The sequence below is a fragment of the Chanos chanos genome, chromosome 5 (assembly GCF_902362185.1).
Source record: "Chanos chanos chromosome 5, fChaCha1.1, whole genome shotgun sequence".
NCBI lineage: Eukaryota > Metazoa > Chordata > Actinopteri > Gonorynchiformes > Chanidae > Chanos > Chanos chanos.
In genome coordinates, this window is record NC_044499.1 from 45,569,432 (window position 1) to 45,596,258 (window position 26,827).

The following is a 26,827-nucleotide window of genomic DNA, read 5'->3' on the forward strand; positions in this document are numbered from 1 at the left end:
GTCACATAAAGCATTGCTAGGTCTTCATAATTGGATTCTACCGTTATTTATTGTTTCCTTCCCTGTGTTCTCCATCCCCTAAGATTCTCCAATTCGCCTCCCTGTCTCTTGTTACGTTTTCTCAACAACCAGGCATAAGGCACCCAGAGGGACAATTACTAGTGTGGTCTCCTCTAAAAAATACAACTCAAGTCTTGCAATTTCATCTTAAGCACACCTTACAGTTTCTCTGGACATGGTTGGAAAGTGCACTTTTTTTGAAAACTGATCTGCAGATTTGTGGGAGAGATGATGGACAGAATGAGGATCCAATCAATGTCAGGCAGCTGACAAAATGTACCAAAAATGCATTCTTTATTTATAATGTTTACTAATATCTTACATGAAGCCTTACAAAGGTAACATGAAAACTGCCTCTGTATGGGTACTATAGGTAACGTATGGTGAGGCCCTCTTCATCCCAACTATTTATATTTTTTGCATATGCTGCAGTGTCTACTCTTATATCTACTCATCAGCGTGTCAAAAAGTTGTGTATTAATATTGATTAAACAGTTCAATTGGATACGCATGAAAAATGTGCTCTATATTTGGAGGAGGAGGGCCACACCTGCAAGGGTCCATTTAGATGGGTTTTCTTTGGTTTTCAGGCTAAACGTCCATACATACGTGGGTCCTCGTTGCCTGGTCTTATAAACAGGGCATTGGTAGACATTACGCGTTTCCTGTTTGTCCACTGGGATAGCCTTTATAAAGATCACAGGGACTGCTGGCGAAAGCTCTTTCAGTCGGGCATCCACAATAATGCCTGCCTATAAAAGACAAAACACAGACACGGGACCATTACATCTGCCAAAATGATCTGAATTCAGTCTTGCAACTGTCATCATTTTTAAAGATATCTGGACAATTATAAATACGTTAATGGGTCTAAACCTTTGAACTAAGACGCGCACACAATATTAACATACATGCACAGTCATATCACTTTCCTGCCACTCTTGCCATGACGATTTCTTTTGTAGCCATTTTCATCTTTGGTCTGTTAAGCCACTTAAAATTCCATAAGAAGTTTTCCTTCTTTCTTTTTGAAAACATTTTTTTTTTGCGGTAATGCCACAGTCTCCTTGAAGAAGCGAAAGTTAATGCATTTGAAATTGAAATCGGCTTGTCTCTCGCATTCTACAGACATTCTGCAAAGGATGGCTCCTTATGGATAGCTCATTAATCCCCCAACCCCCCCCACCCCCCCACCCCCCCCCACCCCCTGCAGATGACAGACAGAAGTTAGACATCTCAAAGTATTAAGGGAGGCGTACAAACTGCAGTGACTTTGCAGCTCTCCTCAGAGGACGTTGTTTATGATTTCCCCTTGAATTACAGTCCTAATTACACTGCGGCGGCAGTAAAACTTTATTGTGCTCTTCGATACTGATAGTTTTACATCTGTTTGAATAAATGCAAATTATAAAACGCTAAGCTGTTAAACTGCGCTACATTTAGCATAAAAGTGTTGCTGCGTTTTACCTTTGATCAACTAAAATCAAATTGTCCATTGTGGGTTGTTCAAAGCTTCATTTTCTAAATATATATATATATATATATATATATATATGTGTGTGTGTGTGTGTGTGTGTGTGTATATATATATATATATATATATATATATATATATATATATATATATATTTATTTTGTTATCCAGGTCACTATTAAGAAATGGCGAGTGATAATGTAAACCAGTTCTAAGTTCACTTGAGGTGGGATATGCGGAATGGATTGTACTATAAATTTAAGAATAACTTTATACTTAAAAAAAGAAAGCATTTTAAAAAGCAACTGTGATGATTGTGCAGTCATAAAAGCCACAATCGTCATCAAAATGTCATTTTGTCATTATCTGCAAGTCATTATTATGTACGTGGGCCACAGATTTGACCCTCTTTGATGTACTTTGAATAAGAGGGGAAGAAATCTTGTTCATACGAATAAGAATCTTATCTTAAATCTTGGACTCATACAGCTGTGACATGCTGTTCCTGAAATATTTGTGCTTATATACACTTTCACAGTTGGATAAACTGCAGAATAGCTTTTTCCCAAAGGGCACAGAGACCGATCTAAATCCCTGTCAGAGTCCATCTAAAATAAAGGAAAAAAACAGCCGAGCTGGAGTAGTAATTAAAATCTGTCTATGCAAAGTCCTCACATTCTGTAATTAAAACCGGTCTTTAGAGAATTTCTTGGAGAGCGACTTGCATATACACGGAGTTTCTTTAAAATCTTATGGATCTGAGGGGCTTACGTTTGGGTGTGAAGTTTCAGTCGGGACTGTATAAAACTAAAGTTAGGGTTTTATCATGTGTTTGCTTCCAGTTAAACCACTACTTTGTGAAATGAAGGTTCAGTCGAGTAATGTCTGCTGTAACTGTTTGGGGGCTAATTAACATGGAGCAGCTTGGAGGAGACAGCTATCCCTCATGATAGTCAAACTCTTGTAGGATTTTGTTCTAGCCTTAATCTATCACACCTGGTCCTACTATCAAGGGGCACCACCAGATTTTGATTAGCTGAATCAGGTGTGTTTCCACGGAGCTGGAGCAAAAAATTTGCATATACCATGACTCTTGAGATGGAGAGTTGCCTGTCTCTGTCGTACAGCGACAGGGGTATGGAAAAAAAACATTCCACGTCTGCATTAAGTTAATTGCCTAACGAATCTAATGATGTCAATTCATATCCAGCTGACATTGATGAAGATTTTAAAAGGCCACTTAAAACAGTTTGACTTAAATATTTACCGAACCCTCTGGATTTGGGGCAGGGATGGCTGGGGGGGGGGGATTTGTTTGTGTGTGTGTGTGTGTGTGTGTGTGTGTGTGTGTGTGTGTGAGATGTGAGACCTACCTGCGTGTCCCAGCGTGCTCCCTCCATGAATAGGCCGTGCACGTAGGCGCCCTCCCGTGGCGGCGAGCTGAAGTCTTCGCGGTTCTTCTTGGTGACATCACACTGCAGACACATCTTGTCGAGCGGCCACTCGTTACGTCGTGCCATAGACTGCATGATGGCCGTCAGAAAGGACTGGGGGTTGAAGAAACCAGCCAGCCATACCACAGAGGGCAGGACGAAGTCAGACGTCCATGTCTCCAGCTCTCTGATGCGGTTCAGGAGGTCCGTGAACCACAGGGCCAGACCTGACATAGAAGGGTAAGCACGTCTGGTCCATGAGTCGGGTACTTGGTCGAGGTATATGGCATTTTGCAGGTTCTCCATTTCGCTGGTCATAGTCAGTTCACCCTGAAACCAAAGTGACATGCGAGAAAGTAAGTGACACCACCCATGCTTCAATTTGACAGCGCATGTTTTAAATATCATAAAAGAAAAGGTTTCTTTCCAAATCTGCAATTCAGTTTCATGGCATTTCCTAGATTGATCGGTCTACAATGTCAATAGAGAGGCATATTTTCTTTCTGAAAGTAATTTCATAATCCCTTGGATTGAATTAAAGATACAACAGGATGTTGTGTTTTCTACTAATATCTTGTCGAGAGCAGGATGAATCAGTCTTAATAATAATAACAACAATAAAAAAATAAAGAAACCTGCAAGAGAAAGGCACACACAATGACAAAATTTTATGACCTCTGCAATGAAAACATGGCTCGGTTGCCCCTGTATCATATGAAAATGAATAAATGCTATGGCTTTTTTTTTATGGGAATGCCAACCCGCATGAGCAATAAACAGATGAGCGGTTTTAGAGTTTAGGTTCTAAAACTGTCCTTCACCGTAATAACATATTGTAATGGATACATATAAATCCACATCTATTCATCACAACATTTTTTTTTTTTTTTCCCACAAGGCACAGCTGAGTAGGTTGCTCATACTCGTCTAAAGCATTGGCATAGCCATGAACCTTCTGCTTGAGCCTCTCATTCTTAGAAATCATCTTTTAAGTTGCAATCAATACTGAGTGCAACTGTCCAGTGTCAAGGCCAGAATTCTACTGCTCACAATTTCCCCTCAAGACGTGGTATAAATGTGGTCATGGATAAAATATGCACATTTAAGGTCTCTCTGTGCGGAGGAAACGACAGACCGCGTTCTGGTGATCAAATTTGCTCGGTCGTGAATGATCTATAACGTCATGCTCTCGTTTTAAGTGTCAAGTTACTGGAAGACCAGTGGAAAGGTGACAAATCTACACGGTAGATTCAAATAAGAAAATCTGATGAACAAGCTATGAAAGGAATTCGATTTTTCATGGTGTTACCCTAATGTCTTGCTGTAGCTGAGTGGAGGGTGAGTAGTATAAATAGAGCTTTGTCCCAAACAAGAGCAATGGTGACATTGAAAAGATGATCCCTCCAAACAACAGGAGAAAATCCTGTCCTCTAAATACAGAATGTAAAGGACAGCTAATGATTGGGTGTCGTGTTGACATTTGTGTGTGTGTGTGTGTGTGTGTGTGTGTGTGTGTGTGTGTGTGTGTAACTGTTTTACTATATGCATGGAGTGGACGCTCACCTTCAGGCCTAGGCTTAACTCTTTAAGTGAGCGCTTGATCTCCTGTGTAAGGATATTCATGCGCTCACACTCCTGGAATGCCACCACTACATAGGGGCTCCGTTCCTCCACCTTCCCCATCAGTTCCACCATATTGAACTCTTCTGGAAGCTTCTCTGTGATTTCCTCTAGGACTGCTCTAACCTGAGAGAAACAGAGAGAAATAGTAGAGGGTTTTGCCAACATGAGAAAATGTCAATGGGCTCTGCATCTTTTCCTCAGATAAAATTTAATACAAGACAGATCAGATGTCTAACTTTTTCTTATCTTTTTTTTTTCCTTATTTAATTCTAATCTGAGATCAGTGCCAGCCTTAGTCCAGAGTGCTCTCTCTCTCTCTCTCTCTATGAATGTATCTCTGTATCTATATATCTCTACACACACGAGCACACACACACACACACACACACACACACACTTTTACAGTGATGAAAAATGATGTAATCAGCATGTTTCTGGAAAATAATGATATCTATTTGCCTTTGCAGGGCCACTTTAATTCAAAGCAGTTTGCTTACACATCCTAGTCTCTTAACTGAAAAAGGTCAGCTGTCATAGCACATTCAGGCTCACTTACACAGCTTCCATATCCTTAAATGTCAGAGCCACCAAAAAACCTGCCGCCCCGCTGAGGAATTAGCTCAATTTAACCTCTTCAGACACAAGTGGGCCTTGAGATCCTGTCACAGTGCATGACTGTGTGATTACACTGACCCTTTTCACTTAGATCAATAGCCCTAGACTAATTGAAATTCAAAGAAATTTGGCCCATTAAAGAGACGCGAATGGGGCTAATCACTTAATACACGGTAATGATACATAATGTTGGTTTACTGATCGTAGATTCCCTCGTTTCAATGCGTATCGTACAAACACTCCAAGAACCGCAAAAAGTGGTGGAGAATCAAAACTGTGCCTATGAAAAACCAAAAAGACAATTGGAGTCATTCAAGTGTATGTTTTCCTCAGTGTGTTTCTGAACAGTCAGCCACCTTTTCATCTCGAGTGGTCCCGCTGCCCTCCCCCGAGCCCCCATCTCGAGGCTGCATCTCCAGCACGGTACGGAAGAGCTTCTCTGATGTCTGGGTCAAGAAACCAATCTCTGCATTGGGGTGGAGCCCGTACAGATACGGAGACTCAGCAGGGAGCGCTTCATCTATGTACTGCAGACAAAAGCAAAGGCAAAGCCGAAAAAAAAAAAGGATTAGTGGGTATCTGTACTTTATGTTTGAGACAATGTTTATTTTGCCCATGTGGATAAAAGGCAGCTTCTAAGATGATATGTGAAAATTGTTTGAAAGGGAATAAAATGATAAATACACCATGATTGTGTCTAAAAATAAAAAGAATGAGAACTAAGAGTGGAAATGTCCTCAGTGTTCAAAAGAGACTGTATCTGTGAGTCCACTCGCAACAATACAACACTTTTTCTGTTCTGATAGAGAAAAAAACTGTGAGATCAAAGGACTGAACCTTGGACCTGAGTAATATGAACATAAATCCATTTTACATTTTCATATAATCACATTTCAAATAGTGATAACTGTATCAGCAGTGTTAACTTCATCTTCATGGCACACTATTGGTTAATATGTATCAGTAAATGCATTCCTGTTTTAAGAAGTACTTTTCAAATTTTTAAAAAAAAAGTATTCTTCCAAGCTGCTCTGTGTCTCAAATGACGACCCAAATGTGCATACAAGACAGAATTTGCACAGCCTCTAAACAAACATCAGTTTATCTTTTGCAAATGTCTGAGGCTTGTTTTCTACGAGGAGCCAGGCCCTGACTGTGGGGTGATTGTACTGCTCTGGCAATGCAGACAACGGGGCTGTGCCTGTCTATTTTTTTAGCTGCAGATGGCAGAGTCAAAGAGACAGAGCCTGCCTTGCCCTCTGCCTCCGGAGAACTGTGGACACTTTTACCGGCACCAAAACCACCATCCTGACATCAAACATGGGCTGCTGGTGTCTGTGTCATTGCCCACAAACCAAATGAGCAGCCCTTGGTCTGAAAATAATGCACTAAGCCCCATTCTCCAAGGAGTCAGGAATCTGGACACCCGGAGAACTGACAGAAATGTAGCTAATTAACTATCAGATGTTCAAGTTTTGGCTCTTGTCAAATGAGCAAATGAACAGAGGCAAAGTCCTCAAGCTGTTACACCGTACCCAGTATAGATTTTTGAATGTATTCCTGTATGGCAGTCTTAGACTTTCATGCGATTTGTTTAGTTAGGCACTGATTTTGCTCAAGCTGGAGTTAACTTGGACAGAAATGTTTCTAGAAGGCCTCATGACAAACTGCCGTGGTGATGGACCAAGGAAAGATCATTTATTTAATTCAGGTGTGTTCAAAGAATGGCAAACGTGTTTTCTCACATGAAACTATGTAGAGTTTTTATTGCGTTTCAGTGGTCATAGTCTTGCCAGATTTCACTCATGCTTGAGAGACCCCTGTCAGATTTCACTCGCGCATGAGAGATCCGTGCCAACTGAAATGAGCGGGTTGTACCATTATAAAAATGCAGTGACCTAATTTAGTTGATGAAACATTTTGTCGGTGGTTTCAGCTAGTTTTTTTTTTTGCAGGACTTGAGTTAAGGTCTCACAGATGCTAGTGTATTAACATTCCATTAGGTTCCTGCCAGTTTCAACAAAGTCAGTTCATGGCATTGAACTGTTCTGTTACTCAAAGTTTTGACTCTTAAATTATAAATGGTTCGAAACATTTTTAAAGTTAACATTTTTTTTTTTTTTTTGCATCACCGTCTTTTCTCTGTGTGTTATGTCTAAGGACAGTTTTCAGTTCAAACTTTTCACTGTGTGTGACTCACATTTCTCTGCCCGTCGGTCAGTGTGCTACATCCATCTACTGAATGTTTTTCTTTGTGAATACCGTATTATTGTCTGCTGTACTCTGCTGGTAAGACTCTGTGAAGACACTGAGAGGTACCTGATGGTAGCTGTTGTAATCCATGTTCCCAGGGAGGAGAAAGCCTGGGGCCAAATACAGTTCTCCCTCCATCATCTCCGGTTTGATGAACTCTTCCAGATAAGTGCGACACAGCCTGCGGTCCCAGTCATCAGTGATGTGACCTCCATACATGATCTCACCGAAAAGATAACGCAGATCGTCATATGGCACCTGTGACGAACAACAAAACTTGGCTTTAGGTGATGAAACAATGGAGATGGTTCAACATATTGTGAAAATATATATTCAAAACATTGCCCAAATACAGGAATACAGGCAGACATGGAAATAGAATAACAGAGAACGAGTGGTTTGCTAAGCTATTATGGTTGCATTAAACAGATGAACGTAACAGTTGGGCAAGTGCTACGCTAGTGATCTAGTCAAACTATAATTTTCATGCAGGGCAATGGCAAACTTCAGAAAAATTATGAAGTTACATGAAGCATAGACTTCCCAATAGCACTTTCCCTGTCAGATACACGATTAGAGAACTACTAATGGCATCTACCAGAGCAATGACAGTATTTCTATGCTGGCATAGGTCCAACCTAATATAAAGTCATTCACCCTTTAAAATGTACCATGTCTTAAAATGCCTGATTGCTCAGTCCTCCTACTATTAAAAAGCTGTTTAATTCACTGCAGCTCCGCTGTGGCTGAAGGTAATGGAATTAAGTTGAAGAGGTGGAGTGAGGGGTTGACACGATATTGCCAGATTAAGCCATACCCCAGTAAAAAAAAAAAAAGAAAGAAGAAGAAGAAGAAGAAAAAAAACACCTTTCTTTTTGCGAGTCCTGCTGATGGAATATGGACGGCAAATTCGCTGAATCTATTTGAATATCTGAACTAAATCATAGACAAGCGTAATTACTTCCTCAGTAAGAGACCTGTTGTTGTTTGTATTCTATAAATCCACGCAAATCAGGTGACTCTTGAATGCGACACAACAGTTCTACCCTGTATTGTGGGTGCTTATTATGTGTGTAAAAAGCGATGGTTCCCTTTTCAGATTATTATTCAATAGAACTAATGCATGGAAGGCAAACGCGGTGATTTTTGTATGTTGGGAGAAAGAGGGTCAAACATGCATTGTTTGAATATGTGCTGCAAATTGCTTTAGAGTTTAATGGTTTTGTTTAATACAGGGTGAGTGTAGTCAGTTCTGAGCAGGCTGTTGTGTGGGTGGAAAGGGTAATTACATGAGCACTGGCTCCAGCATCCCTCGCCTTTCTGCAACCGTAGCATGTCTCCGCTCCCGGTTCACTCCTTCACTCCCTCTTTTTCTCTGTATTCTTCCTCTTTTTTCCAACATATCTCTTGCTCTGTCTCTGTATCTCTCTTTCTCTTCAAGTCTCTGTCTGACTGACTCTCTGTCTCTCACGCTTCTCTTTCCTTCACGTCTGTCCTTCAAAGCGCAATAACCGCAAAACAGGGCTCTCTCACCTTCGTGTTGGCCTCCAGATAGTTGTAGAGAACATTGACAGAGATGGTAAGGTCACCAGTGTTGAAGGGATAACTTCTGTTCCAGCCCTGTGGCCCAAACTTGCGTCGCTCTGCCACAACGGCATGGAAGTAGCACAGGGCAAAGAGAATGCTTTTGAACTCATTCTCCCGGGCACACATCTCCAGAGTATCCTGACAGAAGAGACACTTTCATACACACTCTGCCAACATGTCCCGTTTAACATAAAGCGGAAATGTTGAAAGTAAAAACCTTTGGCATTTTCTTTGTATTTCGCTCTCGCTCGCAGGGCTCCCAATGGATACGGGCGTTTGGACAGACAAAAGAATGACTAGATTCCAATAACGTCTACGTTTAGATTCTGTTTTAATTGTCACCACTTGTCAGAGCTTTCAACATCTGCTATCCTGAGGCTCATTATTTCAGATCAAATAAAAGGGAGGGGGGGGGACACAAATGGCAAATGAAGCGCTCAGGAGAAGACCCTTAAACAACTACACCAATAACCCTGTTAAATTGTGAGTATAAATTCCCTGTCCTTATAAGCACGTCAGAATCTATAGGATCACTGGCAGATTACTCTTCTTTACACATACGATCTGAATTCTAAAGCTCCATGAAAAGACAAGAGTTGGTTGAGCTCTGATTCAGTCATAAGCCATTAATATTCCACACACAGCGCGGTGCTGAGTACAGCTAAGAGCAAAGCATACCTTCGCTATTCAAAGGCTGCAAACCGAGAATCAACCAAGAGCTAAAACTGAAGATATTTCAGAGACGAGACGCCCAGGAACCAAATATTCTAGTGTTTCTATGATTAAAAGAGTTTGTGTCTTGTGTGTGGGATGTTTACTGATGTGCAAATCACAAAAGCATAAAAAATAAATCCAAGTCATTTCTAATTTTAGATTCTGTCGCTGTTGTAGTCACTAGCAAACAACTCATTAACAGAAAGACCTAATTTGTTTAGTGTTAAATGCTGGACCGGTAACTACTAAAGGAAAAAGAAAAAAAAAAAAGGATTTTGCCTGCTTCTGTTTAAATTGCGGTTTCAAATTTTTTTGTATACCATTGATTTGCTTTCAAGTTATATACAGGACAAGAATGTTATCAATCTACCCGAGGAAATTCCTGTGAAGGTGCAGCATGTCTCTGTCGCTACAGCACTTATCAGACAGATAGCCATCAGCATTCTTAGCACAAAAAGCTCCCTGAGCAAACAGTAAGGTAATGGACCAGACTGGGCTTCAACGATAAGACATCTCATTTATTTTAATGATCATTAAGAGTGGCACATTTCCAAATAATTGTAATTACAAAGATTTTCACGATAAAACACGTCAGACCCAAAACGATTTTGTGAAACGACCGTTTGTTTTTCTGTCTGAGCCCTTCCGCACAACATATAAGCACGCATGTTATAAGGTTCGGCCGCGTATCATCAACGACCACAGACTTGCGCAATTTGGCCCTTAATGCGGAAGAGCCACTCATGCTCCCTTCATAAATATTGATTACTAATGCATGTGTGGGTGGGTTTGCCGTACCTGGTTGAAATTGTCTAGAGCCTTATGCAGGTTGGCGTGCATGCCCATAGGAGGTTCGTTGGTGATTTTGATGGAGTTCTCCAGGATGCCCTGGGGGATAATATGACCCTCTGGGGAAGACGATGGCTCTGCACTGATGAAAACGCGGAAGTTTTGATGGCTTCCTTCTCCATGCTGCTCCAACTTCTTTTCCAGTGTGCTTAACCATTTGGCTACTAAGTGTATATTCTAATCCAGAGAGAGAGAGAGAGAGAAAAAACAACTTGGTATCTACCATTACGAGTTCTGAAAACAAAACTGCAAATGAATATATTAAATGAGCCCGTTTTCTTTGGCAAACAACTTTGTTAAGGAAAGGAACATTTTTAAAAGTAAAGCTTTGTAAGTATAAAGTTAATAACATCATTATATTACATTGATTAAATTGCCAAACCGTAACAAGCAATATAATCAAACGACAATATTCATCTCATAAATTATGATTCTATTAAAATGACTGTTGCAGTTTAGCAACATTCAAATTGAAATTTGGGCAGTTACACTATGCCAAAAACTGCTGCCAGAGATAACATGCTGGGTTCATTTGACTTTCCACGGTGTTCACAGCCTGACAGGGTGCAACTGCCTCCAGTGGGTTTGATGGATGTTCCCTGTGTGTATTCAGGTTAACAAAACTTCTGAAAACTAGGGAACATTGTGTACATTTTAATTTTCCTTTGTATGGCACCTTTTCTCTAACATTTGCCCCAAGGGGCTGTTCACAGTTTCAAACACTGCGTTAGAATGTCAGTACAAGACAAGGTGAAGATGCTAAGGTAGCAAATAGCAGTTACAGCTGTTTCCACTGCATGAATCAATGATACAATTATTAGATTCATCCTTAAGCATAAACATTGCTTTGACTTATGTTTGGTATCAACAATTATGTCCTTATAACAATAACAAACCAGAATGCAATTTCCAAAAATGTAGTGTGAGGTGAGGTATAATTTTGCAGATATTCAATAACAGTGCTTGGATGCTATGACACACCGCAGGTTGATAAGTTTGTTACTAACAGAAAGTCCTCAGATGTGTCACCTTATTCATTCTGAGTATTTGCTCTTCACCACGCTTTGCCTGCCTTTAAGAGAGCATTTCTGCAGGGAGGGAGATCTGGGCAGTTTTGCCCACTTGATTCCCAGGACTGTGGATTTTCTCCTCCAATCTCAGCAATTGATTGCCTCTCTACAGCGAGTGGATTTCTGCATTTCTGTTGGCCGGGGCCCCGTGTGCTGCAATATAATTAACCTTCACTGGAGGGGAACTTTCCATTGACCCGTCGATCTCTCCGGCAAAGGCTGAATTCATAAGTGTGCTAGCAGAGACAGACTCAGGGTCCGGCTCAGCACAGACAGTGCGGGTGGGCTGACTCAACCGGATGATAAAAGAAAGAAAAAAGGCAGAGGCCCAGAGAGGGTGGAAGGTGGATTTCTGGGAGTATCGATTCAAATTCTTATGCAAAGGTAATTAAACAACTACTCTGCCTCTGTTGGTTTGGTTCCCCACGGCACTGGGGGGTTGGGGGGTTGGGGGTTGGGGGGGTCCACTTTTGACTGACCGTGTGATTTTAAATTAAAAAATGTTCCTGTTGTGCTCAGTACCGCTATTCTCGTCTGTCAATAAAAAGCCATTAGGATTCTATAAGGGTGCCGGTTTCAGATGCAAATTACAACCCCGTCCAGCACAGACAAGCTTGCAAATTACAGCTTGTCGCAAAACAGGGAACAAATTTAAGGGATTTCAAACCTAGTTTGAGATGGTGGTCCAGTCCGAAAAGCACTGAAATTGATTTCTGTTTGCCTAACCTATTGATTATCGATTAATTTGGGGCAGAACTATACACATTTTGCCAATTTACACTCTTCAGTAGCCTTTGGAGACAACATACACCAGTACATGTAATGAACAGTTGTGGATGGAGCAAAGTGTATGTTTGCTGTGACATTTGGATCGAGTGTAACCAATCTAATGGCACTCATTAGGAGAATGTGGATCTCTCCCTGGACCAGGTGATTGGACTGCCTGGGAGCCAGGACACATTCCTCTCCCTTGCTCCCAGTAGGATCCAACAGGTCATTAATCACAATAGGGAGTAGACTTGGCCACTTTGAAAGGGACACAAGCTCAACCGAGACACCGGCTGATGGATTTGCAATTGCATTCCCCACAAAAGTTCATTAAGCACTAAATGGAGAAGCTGCGTTTCCTACTTCAACTCACTTAAACCCTTCCAAAGTGAAGGTGGTTTCTGTGTCCATAGACTCACAACGTCTGGACAATCAGATGATGCCGCCGGGGATGGGCGTGTACAGTACGCAAAGTTTGCTGGCCCCAGTCCAGTCTTACCTGCAGTATGACCCAATGACCCTCCTGTGCTGCCAGGTCCAGAGCCTGCTCAGCAACCACTTCCTGTCCCTGGCCGAGTGACACGTTGTGGAAGTTTCTGTTATCGAACGTGTATCCAAGTTTCCTCCCTGGGGGTGCATCACATCATTAGAGGAGAGGACCAGATTACCCATGCATAGAAACATTTTGAAAATAAACTATATTAAATGTTGATATTAAGGAGGGAATCTAAATGTTGTTGTATGCAATCACCTTCTGAGAGGGAATTTCTTCACAGTCCAGCTCTTACTAATGGATTACGTGGTTTGGTTGTGATTTTATTAGTCACACGCTCGCAGGCATAAATGATCGATCTCCGCACTCCCTCAGGAGCCTTTTGAAAGCTGCTCTTTCAAATCACATGATGCATGGACAGTATGTAAGGGCCTGCTCATTAAAAATGTCTGGCTTTGAAGCAACGCTGGATAATTTATAAACCAGACATCCACCAGACGTTCAGTGAGGCTGCAGAGTGGACCTCAATTATAGAGTTAACCCTTGGAGTTCTGTTACGTTTTCCATTTAAGTAACTGTTAGCGGAGAGGTCACAGACTGAAATCAATATGCTAAGTTAGCACCTGAATCCAGAACTGAATTTTACCTGTGGTGCTGTACCTCGTGTCTCCGGGAGTTTCAGCATTTATGAAACGCTGGTTCTCTTTGACATTTACTTTACCTATCTTGGTGCACAGAATCTTATAATATGTTCTCTAACACCTTTGATGGACTGTCAGTGTCTAAGACTGGCTGAACTTTATGCGTACTGCGTCATCTCTTAAAAAAAAAATGTGTTGTTAAGTGTTGGTAAAAAGAAAAAAACGACACCAAAGTAACATTACCGTGTTTTTCCACATCCTTCAGAGGGTCGACGCCAGGGGACAGGATGAAGAACATTGGAGTGGCAGCCCCAGATTCTTCGAAAGACACGGCAAAATCCACAGAGCGACCCATCACATATTTACTGCCCAGCTTCTCTTCCACAAAATCTCTGCAGGAAATGAATCTTATTCAAGCTTATTCCCCTTCCTAATACAATGTGCTTGAGTCCAAACAAAATATTACTTTGTACAACAGTATTATCAACATTAAAGAATAACACTAGGAATATACTGTTCATAACATGACATGAACAACAAAATACTAACAAATCACTTTTCATGTTCCCTGGATTCATCAGGTGAACCATGGTTTCAACCTTCAGATTATAATCTAGTCATATAAGGTACCAGTACGGAACCATTTCAATGAAGAAAAAAAAATAAGATTAAGATCTGGAGAAGTTTACAGAACGCATTTAAATGATTCAGGGGTAATGAAAGGTCATGAGGTGGAAAAGCTCATTGTCTGGTCTCTCACCTCACAGCGTAGGTCATTCTGTCTGGTCGCAGCGCCCTCATCATGCACAGCCTCTGTAAAGCTGACTTATTCTTCCACTCTTGAGGGAACTTCTCCTTCTCTGGACACTCTGATTCCACAAACTTTTTCCAGCGCTTCGCTGATCCCTCTATATCCCGGTCTAGGTTATGAAACTCCTCCATAACACACAGTGCCTAGAAGAAGAAGTACCAAAAAAAAAAAAAAAACAACCATGAAAAAAGGAATGCAATTTGTTTGAAAGTGATTGTTATATTACGCAATGAGTTCATGCACAAATACATTTTGATTAAGACAAGACTGTTTTTTTTAGACATTAAAATGTACCGTCATAACATACCATGAGACACACATGCAAATATGTGCTTAAAAAGCATGGCTCACCTAAAATTATGGTGAATAATGCATGAATGCCTCATTTTGTATGCTTTAGTTTGCATGCATGAGTGGATGGTATTTGCTGAGTGGGCTCTGTCAGAGTTCATCAAAGATACTCAAAAAAAAAGTTGTGCGGATTGCCACAAAATAAATAAATAAATAAATAAATAAATAGAACAAAACAAACGAAAAAAAAATATTTGTAGACAACATGATTGTGGGTGTCAGAGTGCTAATCTAATCCACTAGGCAAGTAAATTGTTTTTATGCTTCTGAATCGCTGAGTAAACATTAGTGAGTTTCCTCATATCAGAGTTCCAAAGTGCTTAGGCAGCAAAAGGAAGGCTTTCTTATTGCAAAGCTATATTTATCCCTTCTCGGGAAGAGCAATGCAGTGACATGTGCTGGTCGCTTCATTTGGATCGGCCAGCGGAACCCAAAGGTACTGAAAAAAGCAGGAGAACCATGACTCATAATCCTCAGTAAGGCTGTCTTATGGAAAATATACATCACCATTACACCATATTATCTCTTTTAACACATAAATAAATATTGTTGTCTTTGTGTATGTGTGTGTGTGTGTGGTGTGAGGGGGCTGATTACGGCTGTGTTTATTGCAACTATTTTTTTTTCTTAAAAATGAGGACAGATCCTTTTGTTCCAGAAAGAATTGAAACATTAGAGTAAATGCACTGTGGACTAATGTTTTGTAATATTAAATCACTGACATCTCATTCACTCGTGTATCTTAATGGATGTATTTAGATGTTAATACAACTTTAATTTTATGTTCTAGTCATCCGTAATTGTTTTTAAATTGCACAAATTATCTCTGCAGTAAGCTTATATGAATGCTATTCAAAGTCACCACAACAAAACGCTGATGAAGAATCTCAAGGCTTCAATTCATTCACTCGATTTTAATAAGACAGTGGATCAAAACTTCATAAACATTCCAGTGATAGACAGAATGCAGTTGACTCACACACACGCGCACACACACACACACACACACACACACACACACACACACACCAACTGGCAACTGAGAAACATTTACCGCATTATTTAAAGACAAATTACTCAAAACTTCAAAAAGAAATTTTTTTCCATCACTTTTAAAGTGACTGATGTATGTTTGAAGAGTAGTTCTATTTAAAATATTTATTGATTTGAAAGCTTGAGAGAGAACTTTTCCATTGTGGTTTAACTTGAAACTAAAACGACCTGGCATGAGTGCAAACTTAGGTGATGTGACGTCCTGAAAGTGATCTAAATTTAATGCTAAACTTTTGACACTGCGTACACTGTGCTCCATAAACAATTAAGTGCTCAAAAAGTCCAGTATAAATGTGTTATGAGGTCACAGAAACATGTGGTCATTTTTGATATACTATAATTCTCTGTGAAGTGTATTGATATTTAACCTTGTGGGTCAAACAAGATTTACGAAAAACTCACCTTAATGCCACCCCAAGAATGGTGGGATAGGAAATCCACAGGCGAGGAAACCCCAGGCTGGACTGGATACCTCAACAGGAAGTCCAGCTCAACTGGATTGATCTCTTTATTCATTAGCAAAATCTACATTTAAATGAAGAGAATGCAAATGTTATACTACTGCATGTGTTCAAAAGGCTTAGGCAGATGAAAACAGGATAAATGGCTAACCTGGAAGGCAAGCTGGGCAGTGTATGTGAGTTTGTCACACTCGAAAAGCCCGCGAGTGGTGTACTGGAAGACAGAGGATGTGATGTTGTCTATCAGGTTTACGACTCTTTGTTTAAGGGTCTCATCTGGAGGTGCCTTTAGAACAGCATTTTGGAAGACCACATTGAAGGCCTGAGGAAACATAAACACAGGCAGACACACACACACACACACACGTCATGCTTCCTTTTCCAAATGAAGGCATTTTAGAGACTGCATTCCAATTAAGAAACAGAAAACTATCCTCATTTCCTAATTAGAAATTTGCACAAAAGAAAGAGCCAATTAAATTTTTTTTTGATAACTGTACTCTAAGATTGCGCCTTGTTACAGCACATGCATTTGCTTGAAAATATGAGCAGGCTATGAATAGTCAGAATAATCCACTTTATTATTCATCTCTAATTAATTTCCTGCTAATATGCACAAAGCTTTGTTATGAAAAGTCCAACATTCACCATACAGCGTATCACCGTACTTATTGTATTGTGGTAAAGGTGGCGAATACCTGCAGAGTCTGACAGTACATTGTATTAAATGTCATACCTCACAAGGGCACGCCGTCAGGTGAAGGAGTGGAAGAAATAAGAGTAATAACAGAAAAATAATGAAATACATGAGAGAATAAAGGGTATAAAAGTAACAGGAGAGAGACGAAACAGTACAGTGTGACAAGAGAACAAAACAAATCAAGCAGTAAGCAAAAAAAAAAAAGAAAAAATGGCTGAGTGAAACAAAAGCAAAGTGAGACATTGAAAGGGCATATCTTCAGCATGGGGTCAACGTAGAGGGGCTACCTTTAGAGAGAACTGGTACATAGGGTGGATTTTATTGAGGTCGTTCATGATGAAGTAAAGCAGTGAAGCCCTGGCTGCCGCCGGTCTGTAGTGTTCCCTGGCCTCATTGATTTTAGCTTCTGTCACCTTGGCTTCCTTCACCTACAGCCAAGCACAACGCAGAGACTGGCAGCTAAGAGATGAGTTGTCTTCATTAACATGGAAATGACTTTCGTATTATATGGTTACATGCTCCAGGGACCGAAGTGGAAGAGCTTTATCAGATGATTTGAACTGAATAAAAAAATTATCAATAGACCTTTGGTTTTGGTGAGATTCTATGTGATAGAGTGTATCCACTCACAATAAAAGAGGCGACAGTGCAGTAAGAATGTACCATTTCAACACATAAAAAATAAGATGATTTTTATTAATGTTTTTACACAGACTTAACGCGTGGACTTATAAAGAGAAAGATAAAGTTATACTTCACCTTCTCTTCAATTTCTGCAGCTGTTCTTTTGGTTGTCTCAAGGTTTTCAACCAGTTCTGTATCTCCAAGGAAATTTCCAGAAGCAGAGGACAGCCGTGAGAGCAGGTTATCCTCCAGAGTTTTCAAAGTGATTTTAAAGCCGTTCTGCTGCTTTGTGAGGTTTGACTAAAGAACACAGAGAGGACAGACAAGCAGGGATAGACTGGAGTTGTAAAGTTATTAATGACTTAGACAGAAAGCCACTGGGCACCATGCATGGTGGTATAAACATTAGAGGGCAACTCAAAGGACAGCTGCAATCAATATGTTACGCATCTGGAAACTGGAAACATGAAGGCAAGCTGTGAATGGATTACCAAACTTCCCTCTAGCACATAACATCAAACACAAACCATCCTCTATCAACCAGCCAGTTTAGATAGGACTCCCAGTATTGATGAATTTACATATTATGATTACAAAGTAAACAAATGCATGAACACATGCATGCTTACACACGTACGCATGCACACACAAACGTGCAGGTGCATACAAACACACACACACACACACACACACACACGCTCACACACAGTATGTTAGTGAACTTACTCAAATCTGACCCTCTAAGCTGACGAATTTATTCTCTGAAAACTGTATGCTTTTATCCACACTCAACTCACACCATCATCTCAACAGATTTCCACAGCGTTATTTAAAATGATTAACATCTCAAACTGTTCAATAATTTAAGGCCTAACATCTTGCTTATGACACAATGTAGGCAAGAAGGCTGAGAGCACAGTCTTGTCAGTTAAAGTACTATGAGTGGTATCTCACAGCACAAAAGAACCACAGGACATTTTGTTCAGTCATAACAAAGTTACCAGGAAAACTGTAAGACCTCTATGTTAATTTTATATTCTTACAACCAGTGATCCATACCAAAATATGAAATCATAATCATTCAGTTGCTAATAATTTGGGCTGTGTTGGCATGGTACATATCCAATTATCCCGGAAAACAAACAATTAAGCAGTCAGCAGAATGCCTAACTGGGATTAAAATAAGATATTATGTCAATAAATCTGGGCAAATAATTGGGAAACACATGGGAGCAGCTGGCAAAGTTCATTTTAGGAGAGTGACATTCTCCCCCTCATTAAGCAAGGCTGATGCCTCATGATGTAACAGGTCTACACAGTTCAAGGTGAGACTTCTCCCATCCGAAAACACAGTTGTACTTGTCAGATCATTAACTCAAAAATGCTTATTAGGCACATATTACACTGACCATCTATCTCATAAGATTTTTAAAAAATTTTGAATTGCAATTCAATAGGTAAGCACACAAAAGCATGCAATAAATCAATAACTCTTGGATTTAATATGATAAATTTGTAAATAGCAGAGTTATCACAATGCTATGTTGAAAGAGGTACTAGGATTACCATTTTTGAACAATTTTCAATGTTAACCATGTTAAGATTTCAGCATCACTTTTTTCATCTCAGCGAATTAAACAAGCCTCGTTAAGACACTTTTCAATTTTCAAGCGAATTTAACTGAGGAGACAAGATGCTCAACTGCAGGTTTTCCAAGTGATTAAGAATGCTGATTTGTCAACAGAAGAAAGCCTTCAAGTTTGCGTTAAACACAATCCTCAGAAGACAAAAAAAAATCAAATAAGAAACAATAAAAATGCAAATACAGTTGCTACTCTATCTCATTAACCTGGTAACAAGAGCGCTCCAAATCATACTTTTCAAGCTCAAAAAACGAGGTTGTCAGCAATTTGCATCTGTGTTCAGTCAGAGTTTTGATTTTTATGAGGGGAGCAGATGAAAGCTGTGTAAGAGAGCCTAGTTTCTAATTGGATGGTGCTAGGAAAGGTCCACTCCAGAACCCTGGCACAAACGCCTCCCTAAGCAGGCAGCTTCATTAGTCGAGGAGGTTTTCATTAAGTCAATTTCTCATAATTACATCCATTCACATGCTGCATGCATTTCTCACACTCTAAGACTAAATTCTCAACAGTCATTACTTAAACAGCCAAGCACATGCATGCTGCCCAAAAGACATACGTTGGTCTGAAATTTTTCAAGTGGAATGGTCATTAACCTCAAAGTGACCAGGGGTCGTGACATAAAACAAATGTATGAGCATGTGGTGAACTACTGAATTGTGTCTCAAGAGTTAGGTATGAAACGTATAACTTAAAGCAGGTCGTCTGTTATTCTAATTTTAATTAAACCTACTTTTTGAGTTTGCAATTCTACAATTGATGAATTCAATTAATATTTAAAACCTTTTCAAAGTCCTTTCCAATTAGACTTCATCCGCTTAACTCTTCTTTATACAAAGGGAGAAAAGTACGGTCTCATAACAAAAAATCACGGGTGCCCTGCCCCTAATGAAAGTCTCGGTATTGTTTGATTAACTAAAAACGTTTTCAGGTATCGGGCAGTGTATTGTTCAAGTACTATTAAGGATTTGTGATTTGGGGGTATTTGGAGTGAAGACTCCAGCATTTACCTTCAGTTCTTCCAGATCAGGCCGCTCCATACTGACCACAGCAGCCAGGAGTTGATCTTCCAGGCCATCCCGGGTCACGGTAAAGTTTATCAGTGTGCACTGGGCTTGCAGCTCAGGCTGATAGTGTGGGTTTGCGAGCTTGGTATGCAGAATGAGACGGAAAGCGGGGTTGTACTCACACTCCTTGTCTCCTATTTTGATGTAGCTAGGGCGAAACGAGCCGAATGTCAAAACCGATAAAAACATACATAAAGAAAGTAAATTTTAAAAAAAGTGGGGGGGGATCAGATGAAGAACAGGACATTACCGTCCTTTCTTGATTGTCTCTCGACCAAGCAAGGGTCCAAGCACGGGATCCACCGTCTCCTCCAAGTTCTCAATCAAGACAACGTCGCCCGAAGACAACGCCCTCTCAATGGAGTCTAAGTAACTGTAACAGGACAGAGAAAGATGCCAATAGAAATTACACAACAATGTATAAAACAACAGCATTTTGCTTTTGTTAGCAGCCAGAGATGTGGTACCCTCTTTGACCAATCCTGATGACACGAAGATCATCTCCGTATTTGGTTTTGATCCATTTGATTCCCTGAAGCTGAGGGTCCACCATTAACGGCCACCGCTCACAACTGGTGAGAATTGTGGCATTCTCTGTGGACATCCTGTCTGCAGGCAACCCCTCGTTTTGCCAGGCCGCTATGTCTGCATCATCCATTAACATAGTCAACGGATCCAAGTCCGGAGTTACTGGGATCGGAACCTGTTAAGAATCATGTCGTTTATTCTGACACACTGCCATTCACTTCTGATTTGTTATGACCACTGTCAGTCAAACCTGTAACCTATTCTTAGCAAATCAAGCAGTCAGATCTGGAGTGAATGCTAAAGAGATCCCCTTCATTTAAGAGCTTTCTCTGTGCTGTGAATATACATGCTAGCTGGATTGTGGGCTTCAGTGATTAAGTGATAGAGCAGATATGTTCAGAGCACCAAGTGCTGTGATTCAGCGTTCTCTCCACGTAACTAACGCTGACCTTAAGCTGGCTAAGATATGGCCTCCATGTGTTGTCCATCAGTTCGTGACGATATCGCTTTGTAAAGTAGCCGAGATAAGACACGAACGCTGTGATCAGCAGCACATCTCCACATAGTGTTCTCTCCTGGTTCCTGAAGTTATCTACAGCCTCAGCCCAGCGGACGTTCTCCGACACAAGTCCCCCGACCTGAGAGGGGAGAGTGACAAATCCATGATAAACACACACATGAGAAAGCATGCGGGAGCAGGAGATCTAGCTGATTCACTTTCAACCAAAAGGCTAATGTATAATCCTGAAATGAAGGCACTACTGACCAGAATACTAATGTAGCTATTAACAAAAGGAAATGTGGGTGTTCGATCTTTATGGATAATTATGCTCAATATTTCTGCTTGTGTGTTTTATTATTCTTACAGGTAATAAAGGCATTAAGACATTAGCAGTAACAACCTGTTTTGACTCAGGCCATTTCGACCTTGGTGGAGTTAAACATATTTCGATAGGAAGATCGAACAATAGATGCTGCAGGAAGGGAGGAGGTGGAGACTCACTAGGCGGTTGGCGAGAGAGATGGTGCGTGCCGTGGACTCGGCCTCCTGTTGGCACTTCAGCTTGTCTGCTGTGGCTTTCTCAAACTTAGCCGTCAGCTTCGCCAAGTTCTCATTAAGGTGCTGTCAGGGAGTGAAGAGAAATTGAGGTTATTAAAAGAGGGAGAGTGAAAGAGAGAGAGAAAGAGATGGACAGAGAGCAGAGAGAGAAAAAGAGAGAGAGAGAGAGAGAGAGAGAGAGAACTTTCTAACAGTCACTATAAAGGGAACAACAAACAACAAACAAGTTTATTTCTACTGAAACTAACCAAAGTTCCGAAAGTTAAAGTAAAGATATCAGTCTAAATATTGAAATTTTACTCTGCATGCTGACAATTACCATAGGAATAAACACAATTACTCAGTAGAGACACATAGATTCTGATTAGTCTGAATCCACCGCTGTTTCATTTAACTCAGTGTCTGATCTCAGTTCATTACAATGACAGCAACTTTTTAAGCATGCAAATGTAATATGAACTGCTGCATCACATCCAAAGAGGTCAAGATCCTTTCACACTGCTTACAGCTACAGTATTAAAATCGTGTAATTGTACTTCACCCAAGGGTATAAACTTAGAGGCATGGAAACTTATTCACCGCTGTCAGAACAGACAGTGTTGTTGACTCACATTGATTTTAGTCTTAATAGCCGTGAGCTTCTCCTGAGCAGAAGCTAGCTCTGCATTAGCCTTGTTTAATGCCTGTCTCTTAGGCTCCACCTCACAGAACACCTGGTAGAACTTAACAATATTGATGACCCAAGAGCAGAGTCCGGCAGCAGCGTTGGACTTGGCAGCCACTAGCTCAGGTTTAAATTCAGGGTCCTGAAGGTAGGGTTGGATGGCTTTGAGACAGTTCTCATGAATATTCTCCTTGTTGAAATTAATTAGCGAGTCCAGAAACGCATCCACCTTAGCCATCATCACTTTGGCTGCTTTCCAGCTGCGGTCTTTTGGGACTCGACCACCGGGGGCCATGAGTACCATAACAGCAGCGGTCACGTTGGTGATCGCAACCACCGGTGAACCAAAAGTTTTAAGCTCCGTCAAATTATTCTGAGGGAAAGACAACGAAACAGAACGTACATTAAAAAAACAAATAGCATCTTCTTTCAGTGATATCAAACTTGACCGGAATCATTTTGCTTTTTTCTTCAGGGTAAACAATGCATGAATATCGGACCTTGTTGAGGGTGTTGAGGGCCTCCTGAGCTGCTATAAGAGCAGGCTCAGCCTTGGCAAGATCCTCCTCACAGTCTTGCTGCTTCTTGCTCACCACCACAGCGATGGAGGCCACCTTTTGCTCCTCCTCGTCTGCTACCGCTTTTTCCCGGCTAACTTTCTCCGTCTCCACCCCCACCACCTGGATTAGCTTATCCGCGTCCTCGTTTTTCTGCTTGAGGTCCACCTCCTGCGCGGCCAGTTTGGCCTTCAGGTCATCCACCTGTCAAATGATCCAGATGGACAAGGGCAAAAGGTAAACTCTTTAACTGAGTGTTTTGACAAAAGCATTGATTGAATGGATAAAAGTCATCATGACCACACATGGGTGAAGAAAGAAAAGAAGAAAAAAAAAAATTGGAGCAGGTAATGGGGGAAGAGAGGGTGGTTTGACGAGTGTATAAAAGTCAGAATACTGTACTCACAGTACTGTGGGCAGTATCTCCTAAGTGCATTAGATGTGTACAATAGAACTAATGGATTTGCTATTATCATATAATTGCATCTCCTGTGTTTCTGAGAGACAGATCATTTTGTTTTTGTTTTGAAAGTCATTGTTGAATCATATTTATGATCTTATCTGATAATGAACACACACCATTTTAATTGTTAAATAAAAAAAACATCTTCTTTCTTTGCCAAAAACAAAAGCAAGAGCGTTTGTTTTGTTAGATATGATTGAAAAGAAAATTTTAATAGACCTGACTTTTCTAATCACTTGTCCTCAGAAATTCACTGTGTTTTTGCTGTAGCTGTTTCCAAGCAAACATCATAAGAGAGTGAAAAGCCATTCACACGTGAAAATTGGAAAGTAAGGAACACACCAAAACAAGATTCAAGCAACATCACACAGTGACATGATGGACAAACCAAACTTCTTTTTTTTTTTTTTCATAAAAAGCTGGAACAAAAAAAAGTTCCACTGCAAACTCAACTCTTTTCAAGGTTGCACATGAGAAATCAAAAACATTTTTTTTGCCACCGAATGAGCTGATTAGCCATTAGAAAATGAGACTTCAGGGACAAACTGCCTTCGGGGTAGGATGGCAAAACACACACAAAATCAAGTTGCTATCATGCGGGCAATTAAACTGATGAATAGGAGGTTGAAATGATGGAGTACTAATTGCTCTGGAAGGAAAGTCAAAAAGTGCACTTAAACCTCTCTTCATCTCTCCCTCTCTGCACTCCAAACAGAATGAAACAGCTATAATGATCTCCCTTCAACCAGCGAGAACATACCCTAAGAGCTACATGCAGTGACGGCATAGGAACTCAAGAGTTTAGACAACAAAGTTTTAACCAAAGAACATTTAGTGTTTATACATATGTGTGTGTGTGTGTGTGTGTATATTTACACACACACACACACACACAGAAGACTGTACAAAACAATAAATGACAACAACTGATCAAAGATGTGTGAATCAGAGTACAAGAAAGAGAAATGTCATGGTGTCACAGAACAACCAGTCCTTAACAACTAGTGCACTTGGAAGACTTGTCTGTCTTTGTTACTTTTAAACTAAAAATTTCAAAAGCCAGGAGCTATAAACAAAGTGATGACGCTACTCGTTGCACATACTCTCAGAACACTGCAGTACTGATTACAAAAAAAAAAAAAAAAACGTTTCAACAATGGGCAAATATCCAAGCTTTCAGGCTAAGCAAAAGAACCGCTTTGCATCAGTATCTACTAATCTTATGCTACAGCAGGCCAGTTTCAATAAAGCTGTTATTTATTGGAGTAATACCAACAAACTTTTTTTCCATCATTAACACATACTTTTAAGTTTGACTTCAAGCCAAACTCAAAGACCCCAGCCGATGATCTGTCATCTTCTTTATCTAAGCAGGGTACTCATCCGAGCCTCATTTCTCTCTGCACAATATGGTGTCTGATAGCATCTGTGAAATTTTGTCAACTTCCATGTCTTTTTTTTTTCCCTTCTCAAGCACAATCTATATGCGCAAATGAGCTTCCTGATAGCTTTCACATTTAAAGCGTGGGGCCGAAGATGCATCCCCAAAGCCATTTGCCGAGGGTGAAAAGAGTATTTCTGCAGGTCTGTGCCGTCGGGATTCACGCCCACCCATGCCGGGGCTGGATCAACCTGAGAAACCAGACTTCAGCACCGAACACATGCCACGTTACCACACACCAATAAGTCTTTAATCATTAAAAAGTCCTTCAGTTTATCGGCATAACGGCAACTACAACAACAACAACAAAAAAAAATCTCATTTATGAAAGTCATAACCACAGGCGGTGACACCTACGACAGCGAGATGCTTAGTAATGATCGGTAATGAGAGAAACGTTTACAGTAGGCAAGTCCTCAAAATCGTTTGCGGGTTCGTTTTATATTAGGAGCACAGTCCGGTCCCCCTTTTTTTTTATTGCTTATTTCAGTCATTAATTTATGCAATCTTAATGAATTCTGACCACTGTTAAAAACAAACAGCACAAACAAGGCACACAGCAGAGATTAAAATCAAATGAGTCATGCTGCTCCCTGGGAGCAGAGTATGTTAATGATTGGAAGAGAAAATCAGGAATGCGCGGAGGGTAAGAAACCAAGTAAAATACGCTCTCTCTCTTTTTTTTTTTTTATTTAAGATGGATCTATGGGGATGATGAAATGAAATAAAGTGGTAACTGAAAGTAAGAAGTTGAAGATGCTGAAAATTCCACCGCTCTGAATGAATGCACGTACAGTATAACTGAGCGGAGGAACAGAGTGGAGAACATTTAGACGATCAGTATAATTGGAAGCAATATGTCATGCAATAGGGAGGTACAGAAGGAGTGAAAAATATATGAGTATATAAAACTGATTCATTCTGGACGTCAAAATGAATCCTCCTGGCTTCTTGGGGTAAGTGTACCACGTCATCACGAAGCGGTGAACCCATTACAAATTATACCTCCGTGACTTTGCATTTTTCTCTCAAGATATGTTATCGTACCAAGTTACCATTTCACTCTTCTCCTCATCTAGTGTGATTGGGGTAATGTCAGAATTCAATTAAAATTATTTCTGTTCCCAGTGGAGGGAAATGTGGACAAAGTCAGCATCACGGCTAGCGAAAAAAAGACAGAACAAAATGAATAAAAACGGTCTACTTCTTAAGAAATCTATCTGGTCCATCCAGTATTAGTGACCTGGTGAGACGAGGTCTGTTCAAGACGAATCATTCGAAGAGCAATGCGAGTTTAAAAGTGAAACATTTTTGAACAGACACCTGAGCTGATGTGCTGTTGAGCTTTTGCAGGCCGTTCTCCAGACGCTCCATCTTACTGGTGAGGTCCTGTCTCTTCAGAGCCAGCAGGTTTCTATAGAGTTTGATCTGCTCCAGGAAGGACTTTGGCGTTGTGTAATTGTAACGTCGCTCATTGGCCAGGTAGTCCTTAGAGGTCTTGTTTACACTTACATGGACATAAGCCATGAACTTACTAACTGAATCCTTCACTTCTGGCTGGAGAAACAGAAAAACAGACAATTTATATTGCCTACATAGGACTTGTATATTTTAAAATACAACCGTTTTATATACATAATAATACATCATACATGATATGTGTTATGTTTCCAAACTCATATCTCAGAAAGCAGAAACTGTCAGCAACTCTGTTGTATCTAATTATTTAATCTGTGAGTTCAGAACCTCTGAGTTGTGAAAAAAACACATTTGTAATTAAAATATATTTGCACCTGAATCATGACAAGACTTCATGTTCTTTTTCAC

The 26,827-nt window shown here is 40.4% G+C and overlaps 1 protein-coding gene across 2 annotated transcripts in view; it reads right to left on the reverse strand.

Annotated features, from left to right (window-relative positions):
• Window positions 1-584: 584 nt before the first annotated feature.
• Window positions 585-26,827, reverse strand: part of dnah9 (dynein, axonemal, heavy chain 9) — a 61,996-nt gene continuing 35,753 nt past the window's right edge. For both annotated transcript variants that reach the window (XM_030775719.1, XM_030775718.1), the window contains exons 48-69: window positions 26,324-26,557; window positions 23,040-23,300; window positions 22,487-22,912; window positions 21,819-21,938; window positions 21,265-21,453; window positions 20,755-20,990; window positions 20,538-20,660; window positions 20,231-20,435; window positions 17,716-17,880; window positions 17,244-17,384; window positions 16,408-16,578; window positions 16,198-16,320; window positions 14,341-14,534; window positions 13,824-13,972; window positions 12,946-13,073; window positions 10,558-10,785; window positions 8,992-9,183; window positions 7,525-7,716; window positions 5,562-5,732; window positions 4,531-4,713; window positions 2,908-3,297; window positions 585-812 (exon numbers count right to left, since the gene is read on the reverse strand). In XM_030775719.1, coding sequence (XP_030631579.1) covers window positions 585-812; window positions 2,908-3,297; window positions 4,531-4,713; window positions 5,562-5,732; window positions 7,525-7,716; window positions 8,992-9,183; window positions 10,558-10,785; window positions 12,946-13,073; window positions 13,824-13,972; window positions 14,341-14,534; window positions 16,198-16,320; window positions 16,408-16,578; window positions 17,244-17,384; window positions 17,716-17,880; window positions 20,231-20,435; window positions 20,538-20,660; window positions 20,755-20,990; window positions 21,265-21,453; window positions 21,819-21,938; window positions 22,487-22,912; window positions 23,040-23,300; window positions 26,324-26,557 — 4,449 coding nt within the window. The remainder of the gene's footprint in view (window positions 813-2,907; window positions 3,298-4,530; window positions 4,714-5,561; window positions 5,733-7,524; window positions 7,717-8,991; window positions 9,184-10,557; window positions 10,786-12,945; window positions 13,074-13,823; window positions 13,973-14,340; window positions 14,535-16,197; window positions 16,321-16,407; window positions 16,579-17,243; window positions 17,385-17,715; window positions 17,881-20,230; window positions 20,436-20,537; window positions 20,661-20,754; window positions 20,991-21,264; window positions 21,454-21,818; window positions 21,939-22,486; window positions 22,913-23,039; window positions 23,301-26,323; window positions 26,558-26,827) is intronic.